The 18,963-nt window shown below is 38.6% G+C and overlaps 2 protein-coding genes across 2 annotated transcripts; both read left to right on the top strand.

Moving 5' to 3' along the window:
• Positions 1–12,637: 12,637 nt before the first annotated feature.
• LOC103452580 (BTB/POZ domain-containing protein At3g05675-like) lies at positions 12,638–15,123 on the top strand. Its single transcript, XM_008392085.4, has 2 exons — positions 12,638–12,967; positions 13,600–15,123. The coding sequence occupies exon 2, from the start codon at positions 13,662–13,664 to the stop codon at positions 14,958–14,960; it is 1,299 nt and encodes a 432-aa protein (XP_008390307.1). The 5' UTR covers positions 12,638–12,967; positions 13,600–13,661; the 3' UTR covers positions 14,961–15,123.
• Positions 15,124–16,585: 1,462 nt separating this feature from the next.
• Positions 16,586–18,963, top strand: LOC103452579 (uncharacterized). The gene is made up of 3 exons (XM_070811646.1): positions 16,586–17,050; positions 17,942–18,090; positions 18,616–18,963. Exons 1-3 carry the CDS (start codon positions 16,874–16,876, stop codon positions 18,752–18,754), a joined length of 465 nt encoding a protein of 154 aa, XP_070667747.1. The 5' UTR covers positions 16,586–16,873; the 3' UTR covers positions 18,755–18,963.

The following is an 18,963-nucleotide window of genomic DNA, read 5'->3' as shown; positions in this document are numbered from 1 at the left end:
GTATTTCTAGCCCTTATTTCCTTATGGCTATTAACAGTAAGTTAATCGGTTTTTTTCCCCAGGAAACGTGGTCTAAGGCAAGGAGATCCTCTCTCTCCTTACCTTTTCATTATTGCCATGGAGATTTTTTCCTTAATGATGCATGCTAGAGTCGCTGCTTCCCTTTGTTTTTGTTTTCACTGGAGATGTGACAAGGTTAGGCTTAGTCATATGGCCTTTGCTGATAATTTCCTTCTTTTTTGCCATGGTGACTCTTTATCTGCAAAGGTTATCAAATAGGCTTTGGATTATTTTTCTATCCTTTCTGGTTTATTTCCTAATCACTCTAAGAGTAACCTTTTATTTGCTGGGGTCAAAACCAGTGAGAAAATAAGAATTGTAGAGTGCTTTGGGTTTCAAGAGGGGTCTCTTCCTTTCAAGTATCTTAGAGTTCCTTTGATCACTTCGAAATTGAATTATGCAGATTGTGTGCCTTTACTTGAGAAAGTCGATAATCGTATTCGAAGTTAGGAGCATAAAACTTTATCTTTTGCAGGGCATTTACAATTGGTGATCTCAATTTTATGTAGCCTCTAAGTTTATTGGGCTTCTCACATTTTCCTCCCAAAAAAGATTACAAAAGACATCAAGCAAAAGTTTCGAAGGTTTCTTTGGTATGGTAAGGTATCAGGTTCTTATTTTGCTAAAGTTTCTTGGAAGGAGGTCTGTTGCCCTAAAGATGAAGGGGGTTTGGGGATTAAAAATCTACACTCTTGGAATTTATCTCTTATGGCTCGACATATTTAGATTTTGGTTTGTGTTGGGAAAAGGGAAATAGGTGGGAATTTGTGGTCTAAGTGGGTTAAAGCCTATTTTCTTGAGGACAAGAGTTTTTGGAGCCTCAATGTGCCTTCTATTTGCTCCTAGAATTGGAGAAAACTTTTGAAGCTTCATGAGCTAATTAAGCCTTTTATTCATGTCTCAGTCGGGGGTGGGTCTTCAACTTTTTTGTGGTATGATAATTGGCATCCTCATAGCTCTCTCTTAGATGTTTGGGGTATTGAGGTAGTGTTGGCTTCTGGTCTCCACTTAAATACTAAACTTTCTTCTATGATTATGGCCACTGAGTGGTGTTGGCCATTTACTACTAACCCGGCTTTCCGTTCCATTCAATCAGATTCCCATAGTATTGTGCCTTATTCTTAGAGTTTGGATTTCTCATTTTGGTCCCCTAGCAACATTGGTATTTTCTCTTCAGTTTCTGTGTGGAATTGTATTCGTTGTCTGGCTCCGAAAATTTCTTGAGATCATTTGGTGTGGCATAATGCTTCTATTCCACGTGCGAGTTTTGTGTTGCGGTTAGTCGTAAAAAATAAGCTAACTACACTTGATCGCATTGGTCAGTTTTCCTTTCAAGCCAATCTCAACTGTGTGCTTTGCAACTCTGACTTGGAATCTCATTCCCACCTCTTCTTTGATTGTCCCTTTACTGAAGGTCTTTGGTAGCATGTCTTGATGAGGTATGGGGTTCCTTGACTTCATCCTCCATGGCCTTATTTTGTGGATTATGTGGCAGCCCATTGGCGAGGGAAATCCCTTCCCGTGGTGGTTAAAAAGTTCTCTCTTGTAGTCACAGTCTATTGCATTTGGTGTGAATGGAATAACCGCATGTTCAACAATTGTAGGAAAACCCCTGCTGCTTTTCTTCAGTCAATCACTAATATGATTTGGTGTCGGCTGTGTACTTTGTAGGTTAAGCCCTTAACCATAAACATGACGATCCTCTATAATTGGAATGTTGCTGCTCATTAGGCTCTAGGCTTTCCTGTCGTCTTCCCTTGCATGGGTTAGTTTCTCTCTGTTTGTTTCTTGTTTTCTTTGGCCTTTGCCCTGTTAATATAAATCTTTATTTAACCAAAAAAAAAAAAAACAAAGGCCAGCTGAAGACTCAAAGTATTGTTTTTCCAAGTATAATTAGAAAGCCTACTCTAATTAAAAAAAAAACTATTTAGATTATGTAAACTTAACTAATACATTTGCGTCTAAAAATGCAAGACGTGTATTATCTAATGTTTGCACATCTTTCTTCTTTTGATAAATTGTAATGATATTTGATGTATAAATACTTTTTTTTTCTTCATGTATTAGCAAATTCCTTTTTTTACATATCAATGTACAAAGAGTCGAAGGTTCGAGAATTCTAGGGCCCTACTTCGAAGGCTCGCTTAGGACCCTTAAATTCTCTGGACCAATCCTGCTAGGAGAAAGGAAAATCCTCACCTTATTACGTTTATTACAAAACAACATTTAAGTCATTGTTTTGATGTAAAAAAGGTGATTAAGGTAGGTAGGTAGGTAGGTAGCTAACTGGGTTCAATTGCAGGAAGACAACATCAACGTTTTCCAGTTCGACTAGCTTGGTTGGGAACAACACATTTGATGGCATTAGGGTTCAATATCCCACGTCTCTACACACAGGGCCACATTCCCACGTGTTCTTGCATTCCCTGCTACTTAAAACGCATTCGTCAAGTTTGTACTTCTTTGAGGTCACATCATCCAGGTCTGAATAGTCGTTGTAATTACAAAGATCGCTTTCTGTAATATCAGGAAGAAAAAAAATATATAATAATACAATGGCAAAAATGTAAGAACCGTATAAGAGAGAGAGAGAGAGAGAGAGAGAGAGAGAGAGAAAATGTAAGAACCGTATAAGAGAGAGAGAGAGAGAGAGAGAGAGAGAGAGAGAGAGAGAGAGAGAGAGAGAGAAGGGCATGAGGGTCTGCATGCACAGTGGAATGAAGAGAGAGGTGGAGGAATATGAGAAGAAGAGAAATGAGATGACTTAGCTAGGTTTTATACTAAGTTTACTTGCACTGGGAATTAATGCAAGAATCCACCACATAGGAAAGTATAGATTGACATTCACTTGTAAAGGTCTTTCATTAAATTTGGGAAGATCTTGCACATTCAATGTTGCCAAATTCATCAGATTTCATAAAATTTTATAGGCAATCATGCAAGTTGCGTCACGAATCAGCATAACACGACAAATATGTACTAAAAGTATACTTAACTTGACCATAGCGAGATTACAAAGGTATACATTATTTTTTGTCGCAACAACACCGCCAATGCAGCTAAGCCAAATATAGACCGGAGAAAATGTTAGGACGAAAGAGTTAAATTAAACATGGTAAATACCAAAAATATATATGACAATATTTGAGAATTTCTTGTATATTCATTAATCTCCGAAATGGAGTATATATAGGAGTTACAATTGGTATTACATAGCACTTTGTCAATGTTGGACAACAGACTACTATTTGCACTTTCACTAATATATAACTTGCAACACTCCTCTTCAAGTTGGAGCAAAAATGGCACGCACGCCCAACTTGTCAAGTTAGTTGAAAAACACACTATTAGACACAATCTTAGTAAGCACATTAGTGAGTTGATCTTCAGATCCCACAAACGAAAACATAATAATTCCAGCATCCAATTTTTCCTTGATGAAATGTCAATCAATCTCTACATGTTTTGTTCGATCATGTTGCACTGGATTATGAGCAATCTCAACAGCAGCCTTATTATCATAATAGAGTTTTATGGCACCCTTGGGTTTAAATCCAAGATCTCTCAACAATTTTTTCAACCATAACTCACATACACTATGAGACATACCACTGAACTCAGCTTCAGCACTTAACCTAGCCACCACTTTTAGTTTCTTGCTTCTTCAAGTAACTAGATTACCACCCACAAACGTAAAGTAACCAGATGTAGATTGCCGATCAGTGATAGAACCTGCCTAATCTGCATATGTTTACCCTTTGACATTCAAATGACCATTCTTGGAGACAACTAACCCTTTGCCAGGAGCCATCTTCGAGTACCTCAAAATACGGATTATTGTATCCATATGAGCTTCACTGGGCGAGTACATAAACTGACTTACCACACTAACTGCATAAGCAATCTTAGGGCAAGTGTGAGACAAATAAATTAATCTCCCCACAAGCTTCTGATACCGTTCCTTATGAGGAGGAACTTGATCCGGAAATAAGCCCAGACAATGATTCTGCTCAATCGAAGTATCAATAGGTTTGCAATCTAACATACTTGATTCAGCTAACAAAGCAAGAACATACTTTCATTGAGACAAAAAAAAAAAAAAACCATGCTTGGGTCATGCAACCTCAATTCCCAGAAAATACTTCAATTCACCCAATTCTTTCATCTCAAATTCAGCAGCTAGATAGTTTTGAAGGCGTTGTATCTCCTTCTGATCATCACCAGTCACTATCATGTCATCAACATAAATAATCAATGCAGTTAACTTACCATTGTGTCGTTTTAGAAACAAAGTATGATCTAAATGACTCTGGAAATACCCAAACTTCTTCATTGAACTTGTAAATCTCTTAAACCACGCTCTAGGAGATTATTAAACCATACAAAGTCTTTCGCAATCTGCACACAACACCTTTTTTCAGGAGATATTTTGATATCAGGTGGGAGATCCATATAAACTTCCTCCTTGAGATCACCATGAAGGAAAACATTCTTAACATCAAACTGCAATAGGGACCAATCATGATTTGCTGCTAAGGACAAAAGAACACGCACATTATTAAGTTTGGCAACAAGAGCAAAAGTCTCTTGATATTCCACCCTATAGGTTTGAGTATAACCCTTAGAAACTAATCTGGCTTTGTACTTGTCAATAGAACCATCTGTTTTATGCTTAATAGTGATCATTCATCTACATCCAACAACTTTCTTCCCTTTTGGCAAAGGAACCAAATCCTAAGTGGAATTCTTTTCCAAAGTATCCATCTCAACATTCATGGCATTAACCCACTTAGAGTCAGACAAAGCATCCTGCAATTTTGTTAGAACTTGTTGATGCACAAAACCGGAGGTCTTGGAACAACGTAAATTCGACCGTGAATCTGCAAGTAATGTAAATAACACAAGATGTATCATGGTTCACCCCAAGTTTTGGGCAATGTCAACACTGATTATTGTATTTATGAGGGAGAGAGAACTTTGAATGAGAGTGAGAGCTTTGAGGGGATGAGAGGGCTTAAGAAATGGCCTCTCCTAATTGTGAGGGTGAAGAGTCCTTTTATAGAATAAAAGTTCCTCACTTATTACATATTTGCCCCTTCCTTTATTACATAATTACATTTAAGTCCCCCGAGTATTTATACGAGATCTAAATACGGAGGCTCTAAGTGTGGTATAAACAGTAGTCCCCCAAGTCTTCAGTCAAGAGAGTCTTTTGGCTGGAGACTTGAAATTCAGTCAATGTGTGGGCCGAAGTAACTAGATGTTGTCTTGAACTGATGCTCGATATGAGGCAGTGCTCAATCTGAAATGATGCTCAACTAGAAGTAGCACACGCTGCGAGGCTGCCTGTCTCGTGGCTTATGTTGCCTTAGTTGGCTCAACTTTGTGGCGTTTGAAGGTGAGGGAGTCCCTTTTATAAAATAAGGGCTCACTCCTCAATACATGAATGATGGGCTAGAGTTATGCTTGCGGCGAGACGGTTGCTCAGTTGGCGGTGATGCTTTCTAACAAAGGTGAGAGAGTCCCTTTTATAAAATAAGGGCTCGTTCTTTAGGACATGAATGATGTGCTAGAGTTATGCTTACTGCGAGGCGGTTGCTCAGCTGGCGGCGATGCTCTCTAACGAAGGTAAGGGAGTCCCTTTTATAAAATAAAGGCTCGCTCATCAGGACATGAATGATGAGCTAGAGTTATGCTTGCGGCGAGGCGGTTTCTCAGCTGGCGACGATGCTCTCTAACGAAGGTGAGGGAGTCATTTTTATAAAATAAGGGCTCGCTCCTCAGTACATGAAAAATGGTTTAGGAGTGATGCTCGTGGCGAGACGGTTGCTCAGCTGGCGGCGATGCTCTCTAACGAAGGTGAGGGAGTCCCTTTTATAAAATAAGGGCTCGCTCCTCAATACATAAGTGATGGGCTAAGTCCCCTAAGTATTTTTCATGAGTGCTCTCTAATGAAAGTGAGGGAGTCCTTTTTATAGAATAAGGGCTTGCTTCTCAGTACATAGATAATGGGCTAAGTCCCCCAAGTATTTTCATGAGGCCTAGTTGAGGCCCAATATATGGTACATAATGTAGTCCCCCAAGTCTTCGGTCAATAGAGTCTGTTGGCTGGAGACTTCAAATTGAATCCATGTATGGGTCGAAGTGGCGATTGTTTGGAGGCGGTATTTGTATACCCTGCACTGAAGCTTTGTAGGTGAAGCTTTGCAAGTGAAGTTTTGAAGCTAGAGCTCTGTAAATGAAGCTTTTGAAGCTATAGCTTTTGTAAACGAAGCTTTTGAAGCTAAGGCTCTGTAAATGAAGCTTTTGAAGCTAGAGCTGTGTAAATAAAGCCTCAAGAGCTCTGTAAATGAAGATTTTGAAGCTAAGGCTCTGTAAATGAAGCTTTTGAAGCTAGAGCTCTGTAAATGAAGCTTTTGAAGCTGATTGACATGAGTGATGCTCATGAATGTTTATGTTGATTGACATGAGTGATGCTCATGGATGTTGACATGAGTGATGCTCATGAATGTTGACATGAGTGATGCTCATGATTGTTTATGTATGATTGAATGAGTGATGTTCATGAATATTTATGTATGATTGACATGAGTAATGCTCATGTATAATTTTGAAGTACTGGGCGTACTTTTGATCACCTGGTTGGTGGTAATAGTGGCAGGTTGTCGAATAGTTTTGGAGTACTGTGCGTACTTTTGATCACCTGGTTGGTGGTAATAGCGGCAGGTTGCCGAATGATTGTGGAGTACTGGGCGTACTTTTGATCACCTGGTTGGTGGTAATAGCGGCAGGTTGTCAAATAATTATGGAGTACCGGGCGTACTTTTGATCACTTGGTTGGAGTTATTTTGGGCTTATGGGCCTTCGCCCTCTACACAACATTCCAGCTCATTTATTTTGGGCTTTGTCGTTTTTATTTTTATTTTTGTTACCCTCTGATGGGGTGTATATAGATGTCTCTAAAAGATAAGAAATATAAATTACATCATTCTGGTGGGGTGTTTATTCCTTACTTTTATAGTGTCCATATGTGTCTCCCTTTTGCTTTCTCTTTTCCATTTCCTGCATGTTCTCCTGTAAAACGTAACAGTTGCCTGGACAGCCTTGACACCACCAACTTACTTTTCTGCTTTTCTTGATCTCTGCACCTTTGTTGCTTTTGCCTTGCTTGAACCGACGAATATGACTCATTGGTGACAACTTGCACCTCTTTTGCTTTTGTCTTTCTCTTTTGTTTTTGTTTCTGCAGATGTCGTAGATGGCATCATTGTCAAGCAACACAGATACATTGGTGTGCTCCAGCAGAGAACGGGTTGAAAGAACGTTGTTGTAAGGCTCTATCATAGATGTGGAAACTTGGGGAGAAGGGTACATCGTGGATCCCAGCTTGGATTTCTTTGGTGTAGATCCATCATTGAGTTCACTAGGCTTGCAGGTCCACATACCACACCTTGTTTGCATTAAACATTATGTAGTTCCACTTCCAGACGTGCAAAGTGCAGTTGCCGGAGTTAACGGTCGAGAGCTTGACGGTGTCGTCCCAGGAGAAGGTGAAGAAAGATTCAAGGTAGGAGGAAGCCATGGTTGCCTGCTTTGAGTGATCCTCATAAAATTGGAGAGGAAAAGTCACATAATGGTGTAATTCCCACTTGGGTTAGCATCATCCGAGAGCAAAGCCCCATACGGCGATTCTTGGTCATCCATCACAAGGTCATCCGTCCCCCTAAACACCGTGTGCAACCCAATCAAAACGACCCCAATCACACTCAAAACGATGACGTTGAGCCACACGTGAGTGAGGACCAGAGCCACCACCGTTACCAAGACAAGAAACCATCACGACCTGGTCCGGGACAGCAAACCCGAACACCTCGAGGGGCTGGTCACGCTAGAAGTAGAGTACGAGCCACGCGACGAAGACGATCAAGAAGATGATGATGGAGAACGGGTGGTAGAGGAGGCTGAGGAAGAGCACGATCAAGGCGATCAGGGCGTAGTTGGACCGGGAGTGGGTCAAGTTCTGGGTGAGTCGAGTCGCAGCGGGAGCAGAGGAATGCGGAGTCGGAGGAGCGGAGGAGCGGATGAACCCTGGTCGCAATGCTCGCAAGCCCTGTAACTTTCTTCCTTTCTCGATTTCCTTTTGAGTTATGATTTTCTTTGTGTTCTCAGTCTTTCATCTAATCTCCCATTTGCTTCTCTAGCTTCCACTCCCAGCTTCTCATCCATGTATGCTTGGTTCAGTATGCTTCGTTGCAGTGGAGAAGTGGAGGTGTGGTGAGATTTATGGTTGCTAGCATACAAACAGAAACAAGAGCGCCTGGTGCTGCCATAAATGCCGTCGACACACGGTGGCTCTCCGCTTTGACGGACTCGTCTCATTTGAGCACTTTCCACACCAGGGAGCATTCCAGCCATTAATTTCAACCTCGAAATTCCAATGACATAAACCCCAACAAAGAAAACAAGTGTGGTTTTAGAGACGGTTCAACGTCCTTCTACAGAAGACATTTGGACAAGTGTTGATTTTTGGGATTTTTTATGAGCTTGAAGGTATAAGGCTTTTGGGATTTTTGCAGATTCACAATGGTGAGATGAAAAATTGAGAGAGAACCGACATAACTTTTCATGTCGTTTCCCACAGACGGCGCCAAATGTTGATGCACAAAACCGGAGGTCTTGGAACAACGTAAATTCGATCGTGAATCTGCAAGTAATGTAAATAACACAAGATGTATCGTGGTTCACCCCAAGGTTTGGGCTACGTCTACACTGATTATTGTATTTCTGTGGGAGAGAAAGCTTTGAATGAGAGTGAGAGCTTTAAGGGGATGAGAGGGCTTAAGAAATGGTCTCTCCTAATTGTGAGGGTGAGGAGTCCTTTTATAGAATAAGGGCTCCTCACTTATTACATATTTGCCTCTTCCTTTATTACATAATTACATTTAAGTCCCCCGAGTATTTATACGAGATTTAAATACGGAGGCCCTAAGTATGGTATAAACAGAATTGATACATTAGATAGCTGACATATGTAAGATGCATATGGTTTGGACAAACGATGAGTAGACGCATAATTGTTGATAGGATACTTGGCTTTGGCATGCATATCAGGTTCATATTGTACTTTAGGTTTTCCAAGATTAGCTCATGAAGGCAACTGATAAGTAGAAAAATCATCAGAATTTATCTTATGTATGTCACCATCTTGTACCAAACCGTTTGAAGAATCATCACTGGATGAACCATCGTTAGGCAACTCGTTAGATATACCAGCACCAGGCAACTCGCTGGGCACATCTGATCTGTCGTCAGTAGAAATAGTTTCGGGAATAACAGGTGACCGATCACTATCTGTAGCCGACTAATCAGTATCACGCAACATAATAGGTTCTGTTCCCAACTCTGCCTGCAGCACATCATCCATACCATCTCTTCGAATCTGCACTTCACTCCCCCTCTCCCCCTGAAGTGGAGAGGCGGAAGAGGGCTTCACAAAATACGAAACTTCCTTATGGAATGTGACATCCATGGTAATATAAGTTTTTTGAGTCGGAGGATGATAACACTTATAGCCTTTTTTATTGTTAGCATACCCAATAAAGACACATCGGAAAGCACATTCATCAAGTTTACTCCGCTGATGAGAGTAAACATGCACATACGCAATACACCCAAACACTTTCGGAGGAAGTTTGGATACAAAAACAGGAGAAACATGTTTTTGTAGCACATCCAGTAGTGTCTGAAAATCAAGAACCCTACTTGGAACACGATTTATCAAATACACAGCAGCCAAAACTGCATGTCCCCACAAATGATTAGGAACATATTTATCCAACATCAAGGAGTGAGCAACCTCTATTATTTAACGATTCTTCTGTTCGGATACACCATTTTGCAGGGGTGTAAACGGAGTAGTCGTCTGGTGAATAATATTCTGATCATGAAAAAAGCATGCGAAAGTGTGATACACATATTCTCCTTCGTTATCAGACCTGAAAACCTTAACTTTGGTCTGAAACTGAGTAGACACCATTACACAAAATTCTTAAAGAACTAAAGAGACATCACTCTTATTCTTCATCAAGAACACCTTAGTTAATCGAGTACAATCATCAATAAAAGTAACAAACCAACGAAATCCATTAGAAGTAACCTTTGTCGGACCCCACACATCAGAATGTATCAAATCAAATGGCAAAGTAGCTTTATAATCACTTATGGGAAAGGAAGCACGATGACTCTTAGCCATGACACATGTTTCACACTTGAATTCTGAATCACTACAAGTGCGAACAAAGAAGGAAATAGATGCTTCATATAACTGAATGATGAATGTCCCAAACGTCGATGCCACAACCAAATTTGATGTCTATCATCCACTTTAGCACTTAGAACTTGATGATTATTTGAACCTGAAACAACAATATCCTCTATAACCAAGATGTACAAACCCTCAATTTTTTTACCACGACCAATTATCTTCTGAGTTTGAATGTCTTGAAAATAATAATACATGGGGTAGAAGTGAGCAGAACAATATAAGGTATCAAGTAGTTTTCCTACAGACAAAAGATTGCACTTAACATCAGGAACAAATAAAGCATGGACCAATGATAAGGTCAGAGTAAGAGAGATAGTGCCTTCACCCTTCACAGGGGGATGTGCTCCATTTGCACAAGTAATATACGGATCACGAACATAGTCACATAACTCATCAAACACTCTAGGATCATCGGTCACATGATCAGTGGTCCCAATATCAATATCCATATATTTGTTCCACCAAGATGCATAACAACACTGATTATATTGAGCCATTTAGCTAAACCACGAACAATAAAGGCACAAAAGATATGCAATGGAATTAAAAAAAAATTACCATAACACTATAGCAGATCATTGTTCACAGGCACTGAACTATATGACTATTCATGGCATTGTAGCACGTCACTGTTCAATATATATATATATATATATATATATATATATATATATATATATATATATTTAAATGAAGGAAATCACGACAAAAGTGGGTACAAAATTAAAGCACATAGGTCACCAAAAGCGAACTACTCTGATGTCAAGTTAAATTAAACATGGTAAATACAAAAAATAGATATGACAATATTTGAGAATTTCTTGTTTAGTCTCTAAAGTGGAGTATATATAGGAGTTACAATTAGTATTACATATACGCTTCGTCAATGAGAGACAACATACTACTATTTACAATTTCACTAATATATAACTCGCAACAAAAAGAACCACAAGAAGAAAAAGAAGAGAGAAAGGAAAAGGAAGGTGAGGGTTGCTGCCGATCCATGGAGCTAAAGCCGTGGGTAGGCGGCTAGGTGCAAGTTTCTCTGGGTAAAAATGAAGTCTCTTGTGAGTACGCAGGGATGATCATCATCACAAACTAAAACTTTTTCTTCAAGTGTTATTTAATAATTTGGCATGCGCTTCATTCGTGTCCGAGGCTTTCCATCATTTCTGTTTTTAATAGGAAAAACATATTTTGTCTGTTAAGAAGATCAAGAGTAAACGATCACACAAATTACTATGAACCCTTTTCATTTTTTGACATTGTGGATGGGAAATTCCAGCAGAGAATAGTTAATCAATAGTGAACCTATCAGATGTGACTAAGCCTGCCACGCGCTCGTTCCTTGCTGAACAAGCTTCTGCAAATCCCAAGTGTGAGTTATGGGCACTCAAGAACTGGCTCTGGACACCCAATCCAAATACATTTCTTTTAGTTGTGACCATAGTAAACTTTTGGGTGTCCGAAGAGATCCTTACTTTCTTAGGCCCTTCCTATCAAATCACCACTCTTTATAATTCTTCTGTACCAAGTTGCAAATAATGGTGTATTCGCTATGTGGCTGTTGGGGCTTTTGGGCCTCAGTCTTCCAAACAACAAGAATTGGTAACAAAAACCAATTGGATGATCTATTTGCTTCCTTTTTTTTTGGATAGAAAATACTAGAAAGATTATATTAATTTACGAAAAATTAATGAAAATGGCTTGAAAACTTTGAGTTTTAACGAAAAGGAAAAAATAAAGGGTAAAGTTAATAGTACTAGGATTGACTTTTTAGTGTAAAAATATGGTTTTTCGTTAAAGTTTCCTAAAATTTAATCTACCTAGAATTACTATATATTACATAAAATTATCATTTTCTAAAAAAAAAAAAAAAAAATTCCTACGACAATTACACATCGTATGTATCAATTTATCTACATACAAATAAATAACATTTCTTGCAGCAAAAAATTTTGATATTTGTGCATCAAGGTTTTTTTGTTTTTTGGGGATTTTAATGAATTATTTTTCCTATCTGTGAACTATATTAACATATGACTATAAAGAATACCTTACAACTCTGTTTATTCTCATTAAATGAGTTTAAATTTCAAGGTGAATACAGTGGATAGACACAAATCATTCAATTATTTTACAAATAAATTTTAAAGATGGAAAAAGGGCAAGTGGGCATGCCAATTTGCCAAGTTGATGCTAAGATCCAAATCCAATCCAATACAAATAACCCCTTGTCTCCACCAATCATTTGTCCCCAATTTAGGGTAATGAACTAATGTCCCATGTTTATTTGCACAAAATTGCCCTTCATATCCATGTTAATTTGCTCCTCTACGATATTGTTGCAGCACATCATCCCAAGTTACGTATCATACACAAGGGCTATTTGGTCATTACATTTGGCCTTTTACTCCAAAGCTTTCTTCTTCCTCAAAGCTCTCACAACTGAAAAAGCTCAACTCAAAAAAATCAGAGCCTCCAATGGAGGGCTTCATCTGCGCGTTTTTAACCCTTCGCAATTAAGGTTATATTTTTCACTGAACCACTGCAGATCCATTTCTGCGGTTGATAAAATTAAAGGTGAGTTTTATTTATTTATTCTTTCAGAAGTACGAATTTGAAAAGCAAAAATGAAATTTTTATTTGAGCGCAATAAAAAAAAAAAAAAATTGGAACTTTGAATATTTTGCTCCAAATAATTGAAAGGGGATTGGATAAACTTAATGGGTTTTTATTATTTAGTAATATATGTACCTGTGGTCTGTGAGAATTCAAGAATTATTCTTTTTTATTGGAAATATTTGGGTTTAGTTCTTAATTTTTTTTATTGGAAGTATATTTGTGTTTAGTTCTTAATCTGTGTTTAGTTCTCTGTTATCATTACCACAATCAGGGGTTTGTTAATTTGATATATTGAATGCTTAATGTTAAGTAAATCCTGAGTTGTTTGGTTAATTGAGGTTCTTTGTAGCTGCAATAATCTTGTTTCTTATCGTTGGGTTTGATTTAATTTCCAGTAATTATTATCTGTTAAGTATCTAATTAGGGATTATTTGTTAAATATGTTGGATGCTGAAAAATTAAGTAGATTGTGGTCAATTGGTGAGATAGATCATTGCATAAAATTGTATACAATACGCCAGTTTATGTACATTATGTTGATTTTGTTTAGATTATGTGAACTGAATATCTAAGAAAATCTCAATCTTCAGTTAAAAACGACTCCGAAAATTTGCTCTTTCGATTGCTTAAAGCATGAGCATTGTTCGCTCACATGGACAAAGCTTTACAGACCAAGCCCTGCAGATTTGGTGATCGAAAAAACAGTGATGTTGTTATATGTTTGAAGAATAGAGAAGGAACACCGAAACGGTTCTGTTCCCACTCCTTGGTTCTGATAAATAGGAGCAAGTACTTCGCCAACCGGCTATCTCACCCGAGCTCTAGTGATTGCATTAATATACATTGCTCAGAGGTTAACTATGATCACCATGTCAACCTGTTGAAGCTGCTTTATCTTCCAGCAGACTCAATTTTGGACTCGTTCGACTCTGTTAAATCTGCACTTGGTATTCTTCAGGTAGCAGTTGCCTTCCAGTGCGAAGAGATTGCGCGGTGCTGCATCCAGTACTTGGAAGCTGTTCCTTGGGAGGACAAAGAAGAGGAACTTATTCTAAAAGCAGTTTCAAAATTGGGTTCAATAGCAATGCCGATATTAGCCAGGATCCAACCTGTTGATTTAGCTGCCACCAAAAACGTTTTTGTATCAGCAGTTCGCGTTGCCACATCCATTTCTGGACCATGTCCTCCATTCGGTAACGAGCTTAAAACTTCCGCGCAAGAACAAGTTGAATTCATGCTAGGTGATGATGAGGATGCACCGTTGGTCACAGCTGACGATGAAGTAAAATCAGTGTTGAGAATGGGTCTATTGCAGATTTATTCGACGTTTGAAAAGGAGTTGTCTGCCCTACTTTTGGAGCCCGACCTTGTATCTGACAGGGCAGAGGAGAAAATATTGCATAGTTTATCTGATCTCGAGTGGATGTGTAACATACTCGGGAAGATGGATTTGATGAAGGATTTCGTATCCAACTGGGCTGAAAGCTCGAGCAACGTTTTAGGAGTAGTCGAGGATAAAAAACTTGATTCTTTTATGTGGGGTTTGAAAATTAAGCTAATAGAAGTAACTGCTAAAGTCTTGGAAGCAGTTGGCTATGGCAATGTGATTCTTCCAACTCCAATCCGCGCCTCGTTACTAAAGACATGGCTGCCTTATATAAGGAAGATGAAGCCCCTCTTGGATTCAAAGGGTAGCGAGGGAACAGGTTTTCCATACAAGATGAGCGAAGACTTGTGCCAGAGCATTGAAGGGGCCATGGTGACGTTGGTGCTGGCATTGCCTTCGAATGATCAAGCGGACATTCTGGCGGACTGGATGGGAGCCGAGCAGGTCAGGTATCCAGACTTGAGCGAGGCGTTTGAGGTGTGGTGTTTTAGAACCAAGTCTGCAAAGAGAAGATTAGTGGAGGGATTGGATGGGGCGGCTGGCAATGCAACTGTGAGCCTCTGAATTTTTTTTCGCTTTGGCCTCCTTACATGTAGTAAGATTAATATTCTGTCGAAATAGGAAGAAAGTTAATTGGTCTTTGATGTTATATTCTTGCATTTTGACATTATTAAGCTCCTTTGAAAGAATTGAGCTTTATATCAATATAGTTTCCAAATTCCAACCATTACAATTTATTCTCCCCCACAACAACACGAGTAGACCTGTAAACGGGTCGGGTTTATTGGGTTTGGGTCGGGTTGAACTCGACCCGTTAAGTTAACGGGTCACCTGAACCCAACCCGTTAAGCTAACGGGTCATCCGAACCCGACCCGTTTCACCCGTTAACAATTATTATTATTTTTTTTTGCATAAAGTTTATTTTTTGTTATTAAGACTTTACTAAAATTACTAAAATATCCTCAACTAACCGGTGCTAACGGGTCCTAACGGGTCTAACGGGTTGATCCAAAGTGACCCGTTATTTAATGGGTTGTTAACGGGTTCACCCGTTAACGACCCGACCCGTTAAGCATCCACTCAAACACAAATATTAACGGGTTGGGTCGGATCGGGTTAACGGGTTGGGTCCAAAATGCCAGGCCTAAACACGAGTAAATGTTATGTTCCCATTTGTGGTTTTTAGAAAATGCTTCTATTTGAACTTAGGGTAAATGATGCACAACATTTACAACGTCTCAGACTATGAACCAGTTCCACAAGCGTCAACCTAAGAAAAATAGGTTTTATAAATTCTTCAGATTTTCCATTTTTGGCTTTCCGTTGCATTAATAAACATATTGGTATGTTTGTTTACTTAAAACTCATAAAGGACTACAAGGGGAGCGAGACAAGTATGAATGTAATGGCGAGTTCTCTATATATTGACCTTTTGATTTGATCTAATAAAAAAAATATCACGTGTTTCTTGTTTTTATAAAAATTCTAAAGAAATTAATGAAATTTCTATTATTTTCTAAAATAATAAAGCATGTATTAAAATATAATTGGACATAATTAAAAGGTAAGTATTATCCATAAATCTAATTCAAGGTTTGTTACGTAGTGTGGTGTGGAGGCTAATCTCCAATAAAAAAGTGTGGAGGCTTAACCATCACAAACATCCAATTGTTTTCTTTTATATTTTTAATCTCCAACGAAAAAAATTAAAAAAACAATTCCTCCAAGGCATATTTGAAAACACACTTGGGGTTTATAAATTTTTTCTTTTTGACAAGAAACGATATAGTGGCATTTCATTTAACTTCATAAACAATTAGAAGGTCTGACTGAGATGAAATATAGTTTGGTAGAGCTCTTGGCACCGACTCCATCACCCACCGTTAAATATATTCATCATCAATCATACTCCTTTGCTCCAATTCCATGTTTCTAATTTCCTAAATAAAATGTTAAATCAACAACGAGCTGGTGGTTTAGTAATAAAAGACGGATTACGAGATTTTCTTCAAACTATAAACTAGATGTCTTGGGTTTGAAATCCGTTGTTGGTCTGGAAGCCAGACTTATGGTCAAGAGAGGCTGAAATGTCTATGTGAATCCTTCATTCGTAGAAAAATCAGATGATACGCTTCGGCGATAAAGGGTAGATAACCGTGATTTATTAGAAATTATTTCTCTTTTTAAAGAAAAGGAAATAGAATATTAAATCCAAAAAAAAAAAAAAAAAAAACCACGCCAAGTCGGCAGCCCCAAAAATCCCACGAATCTCAAACTGTCCTGCAACGCAACTTCCCCAAATCCACCAAAATATCGTCTCATTTTCTTTTCGTTTTCGACGTCGGTGATGATGAGCAGCTGTTCCTTATTAACACTCCCATCATCGTCGTCGTCGTTAATCTTAATCTTCATCTCGTAGTCTCTTCCGATCAATTAATTTCGTTTCTTAATCCCAAAAAAATCAGCAAAAAAAAAAATGTACGTAACGGCGGTGCGACCGACGGATCTGAATCGGAACACGGAGTGGTTCACGTACCCCGGAGTCTGGACGACCTACATTCTGGTGGTGTTCTTCTCGTGGCTCACCGTCCTCTGCCTCTTCTCTTGCTCTCCTGGCATGGCCTGGACCGTCGTCCACCTCTCCCACTTTTTCGTATTCTCTCTCCCCAATCTTGTTTCCTTATTTATTTGTTTTTAGGTTAAGCTTAATCTTCTTATTTTTTTTCCTGTTCGATTTGGTTTGATATGGTGGCGGATTAGGTTAATTACTTTGCTTGTGATTGTGAATCTGAGTTGATGAATCGTTTAGGGTTGTTGTGATTGATGAAGAACGCATTAGCATGAATCAATCCTACTTGAATGTGATCTTATGTTACATTGAATCGAATTGTAGAAATTTCTAAACACTAGACAGGATGTAGAAATTTCTAATCGATTAGCTGAAATTTCGAGGAATCCCGAAATTTTTATCTTCAGTTCATATAGGTCTATGTTGTTTGTGTAATCATTTTAATTTGCACGAAGGCGGAGGAGAAGAAACTACTCTCTTGTTCAGTTCTGTAGTAGAGATGGGGTAGAAAGTAGAATCGGTGAACAAGTCTCTGTTCAGTTATAAGCTCTCAAAAAATTCAGAATCGGTACGCAGTGTGGAGGGAGAGTGAAAGAGATATTGTATTGAATTAGTTCATAGACGGTGATGCATTTTGGCATGTGTCTGTTGCTGTGGTTTAACTCCAGGAAATAAGATTGAGTTTTAAGGGATCGGTATGTGGATGCTGAAGTGCAGCAGATTTTGCTAAGCATTGGGTACAGTGGGATGAACAACTTTTATCTGAGGAATATAGTCAGAGGGTTTCCACGTTATGTTATTGTAATTTGGAATAGTAAACTTCATACTGATAAATGAAAGATTCATTCGGTTCTCACTACCCAATTAATTGAGTTGATTTGAAGCCTCTTCGAATTTGTTGCCGCTGATTTTATGTAATAAGTATCTGTTATGCGTCTTCCTGGGAAAAGTAAAACGTTTTCTGATTGTCTTCAGGTTACTTATCACTTTTTTCACTGGAAGAAGGGAACACCATTTGCAGATGACCAGGGTATTTACAACGCACTGACGTGGTGGGAGCAAATAGACAATGGCAACCAGCTCACTCGAAACAGAAAGTTTCTAACTGTCGTGCCTGTTGTGTTGTAAGTACTTCAAGTTTTTCTTTATAAGCCTCCAGATCGCTTTTTGGATAAATTATAGAATTTTGCCAATAGTTCTCACTCCTCGCACATAAACACCCTTTACTACCAAGTGAAAATGAGTAAACTAGACTAGAACTCGAAGTGCTCACTTAAGGGACTTAAATTGAGGGACAACGGAAGGACATTGTAATTAGGGCTGCATTCACTTCAATGTATTATTGATTACAACAGTCGTTTCCAGACCAACAATTAAATATAGTGTCCCTCAATTTAAGTCTCGTAGGTGAGTGCTTCTGTATATAGTCATCCATTAAGTTTGATTCAACATTGCTGTTATACAGAAGTTGCATTTTTCTGGTTAGATTTAATTTGATCTTATGAATTATAGAAATGCTTTTGTTAGATCAGAAAGATGCTGATGCGATATACAACTTTCTTTCTCACATGTGCTGCTACTGTATCGAATAATCCTACCTCGGTTAGACATCTGTTTCACTTATGCATCCATCATCTTTTATTTGGCAGGTACTTGATAGCCTCTCACACGACGGACTATCAAAATCCAATGCTCATCTTTAACACACTAGCAGTTTTTGTATTGGTAGTTGCAAAGTTCCCAAACATGCACAAGGTTCGTATATTCGGAATCAATGCTGATCACTGATATCTCTAAGAGATCAAGCATGACTGTAGTTCTCTTGGTCTAATCGTATTGGCATTCGGACATAACGGTAAAGTCCCTGTTGAAATGTTGAAACTGGAAAGAGTGTATTATTTTTTTTGAAGGAAGTGAATTTTCTTACCCCTCCACTGCTCTCTGTTACGTTCATTCATACCAGACGGATAGAAAAGCACTATCATTGCTGAGTTTCA

This window comes from Malus domestica, chromosome 14, assembly GCF_042453785.1.
Source record: "Malus domestica chromosome 14, GDT2T_hap1".
Taxonomy (NCBI): Eukaryota; Viridiplantae; Streptophyta; class Magnoliopsida; order Rosales; family Rosaceae; genus Malus; species Malus domestica.
This window is presented reverse-complemented; position numbering and strand designations above follow the sequence as displayed.

Coding starts and splice junctions, on each gene's coding strand:
- LOC103452579 (XM_070811646.1), top strand. CDS start 16,874: ATGTACGTAACGGCGGTGCGACCGACGGATCTGAATCGGAACACGGAG. Junction 17,051..17,941: donor TCCACCTCTCCCACTTTTTC/GTATTCTCTCTC, acceptor GATTGTCTTCAG/GTTACTTATCACTTTTTTCA. Junction 18,091..18,615: donor ACTGTCGTGCCTGTTGTGTT/GTAAGTACTTCA, acceptor TTTATTTGGCAG/GTACTTGATAGCCTCTCACA.
- LOC103452580 (XM_008392085.4), top strand. CDS start 13,662: ATGGACAAAGCTTTACAGACCAAGCCCTGCAGATTTGGTGATCGAAAA.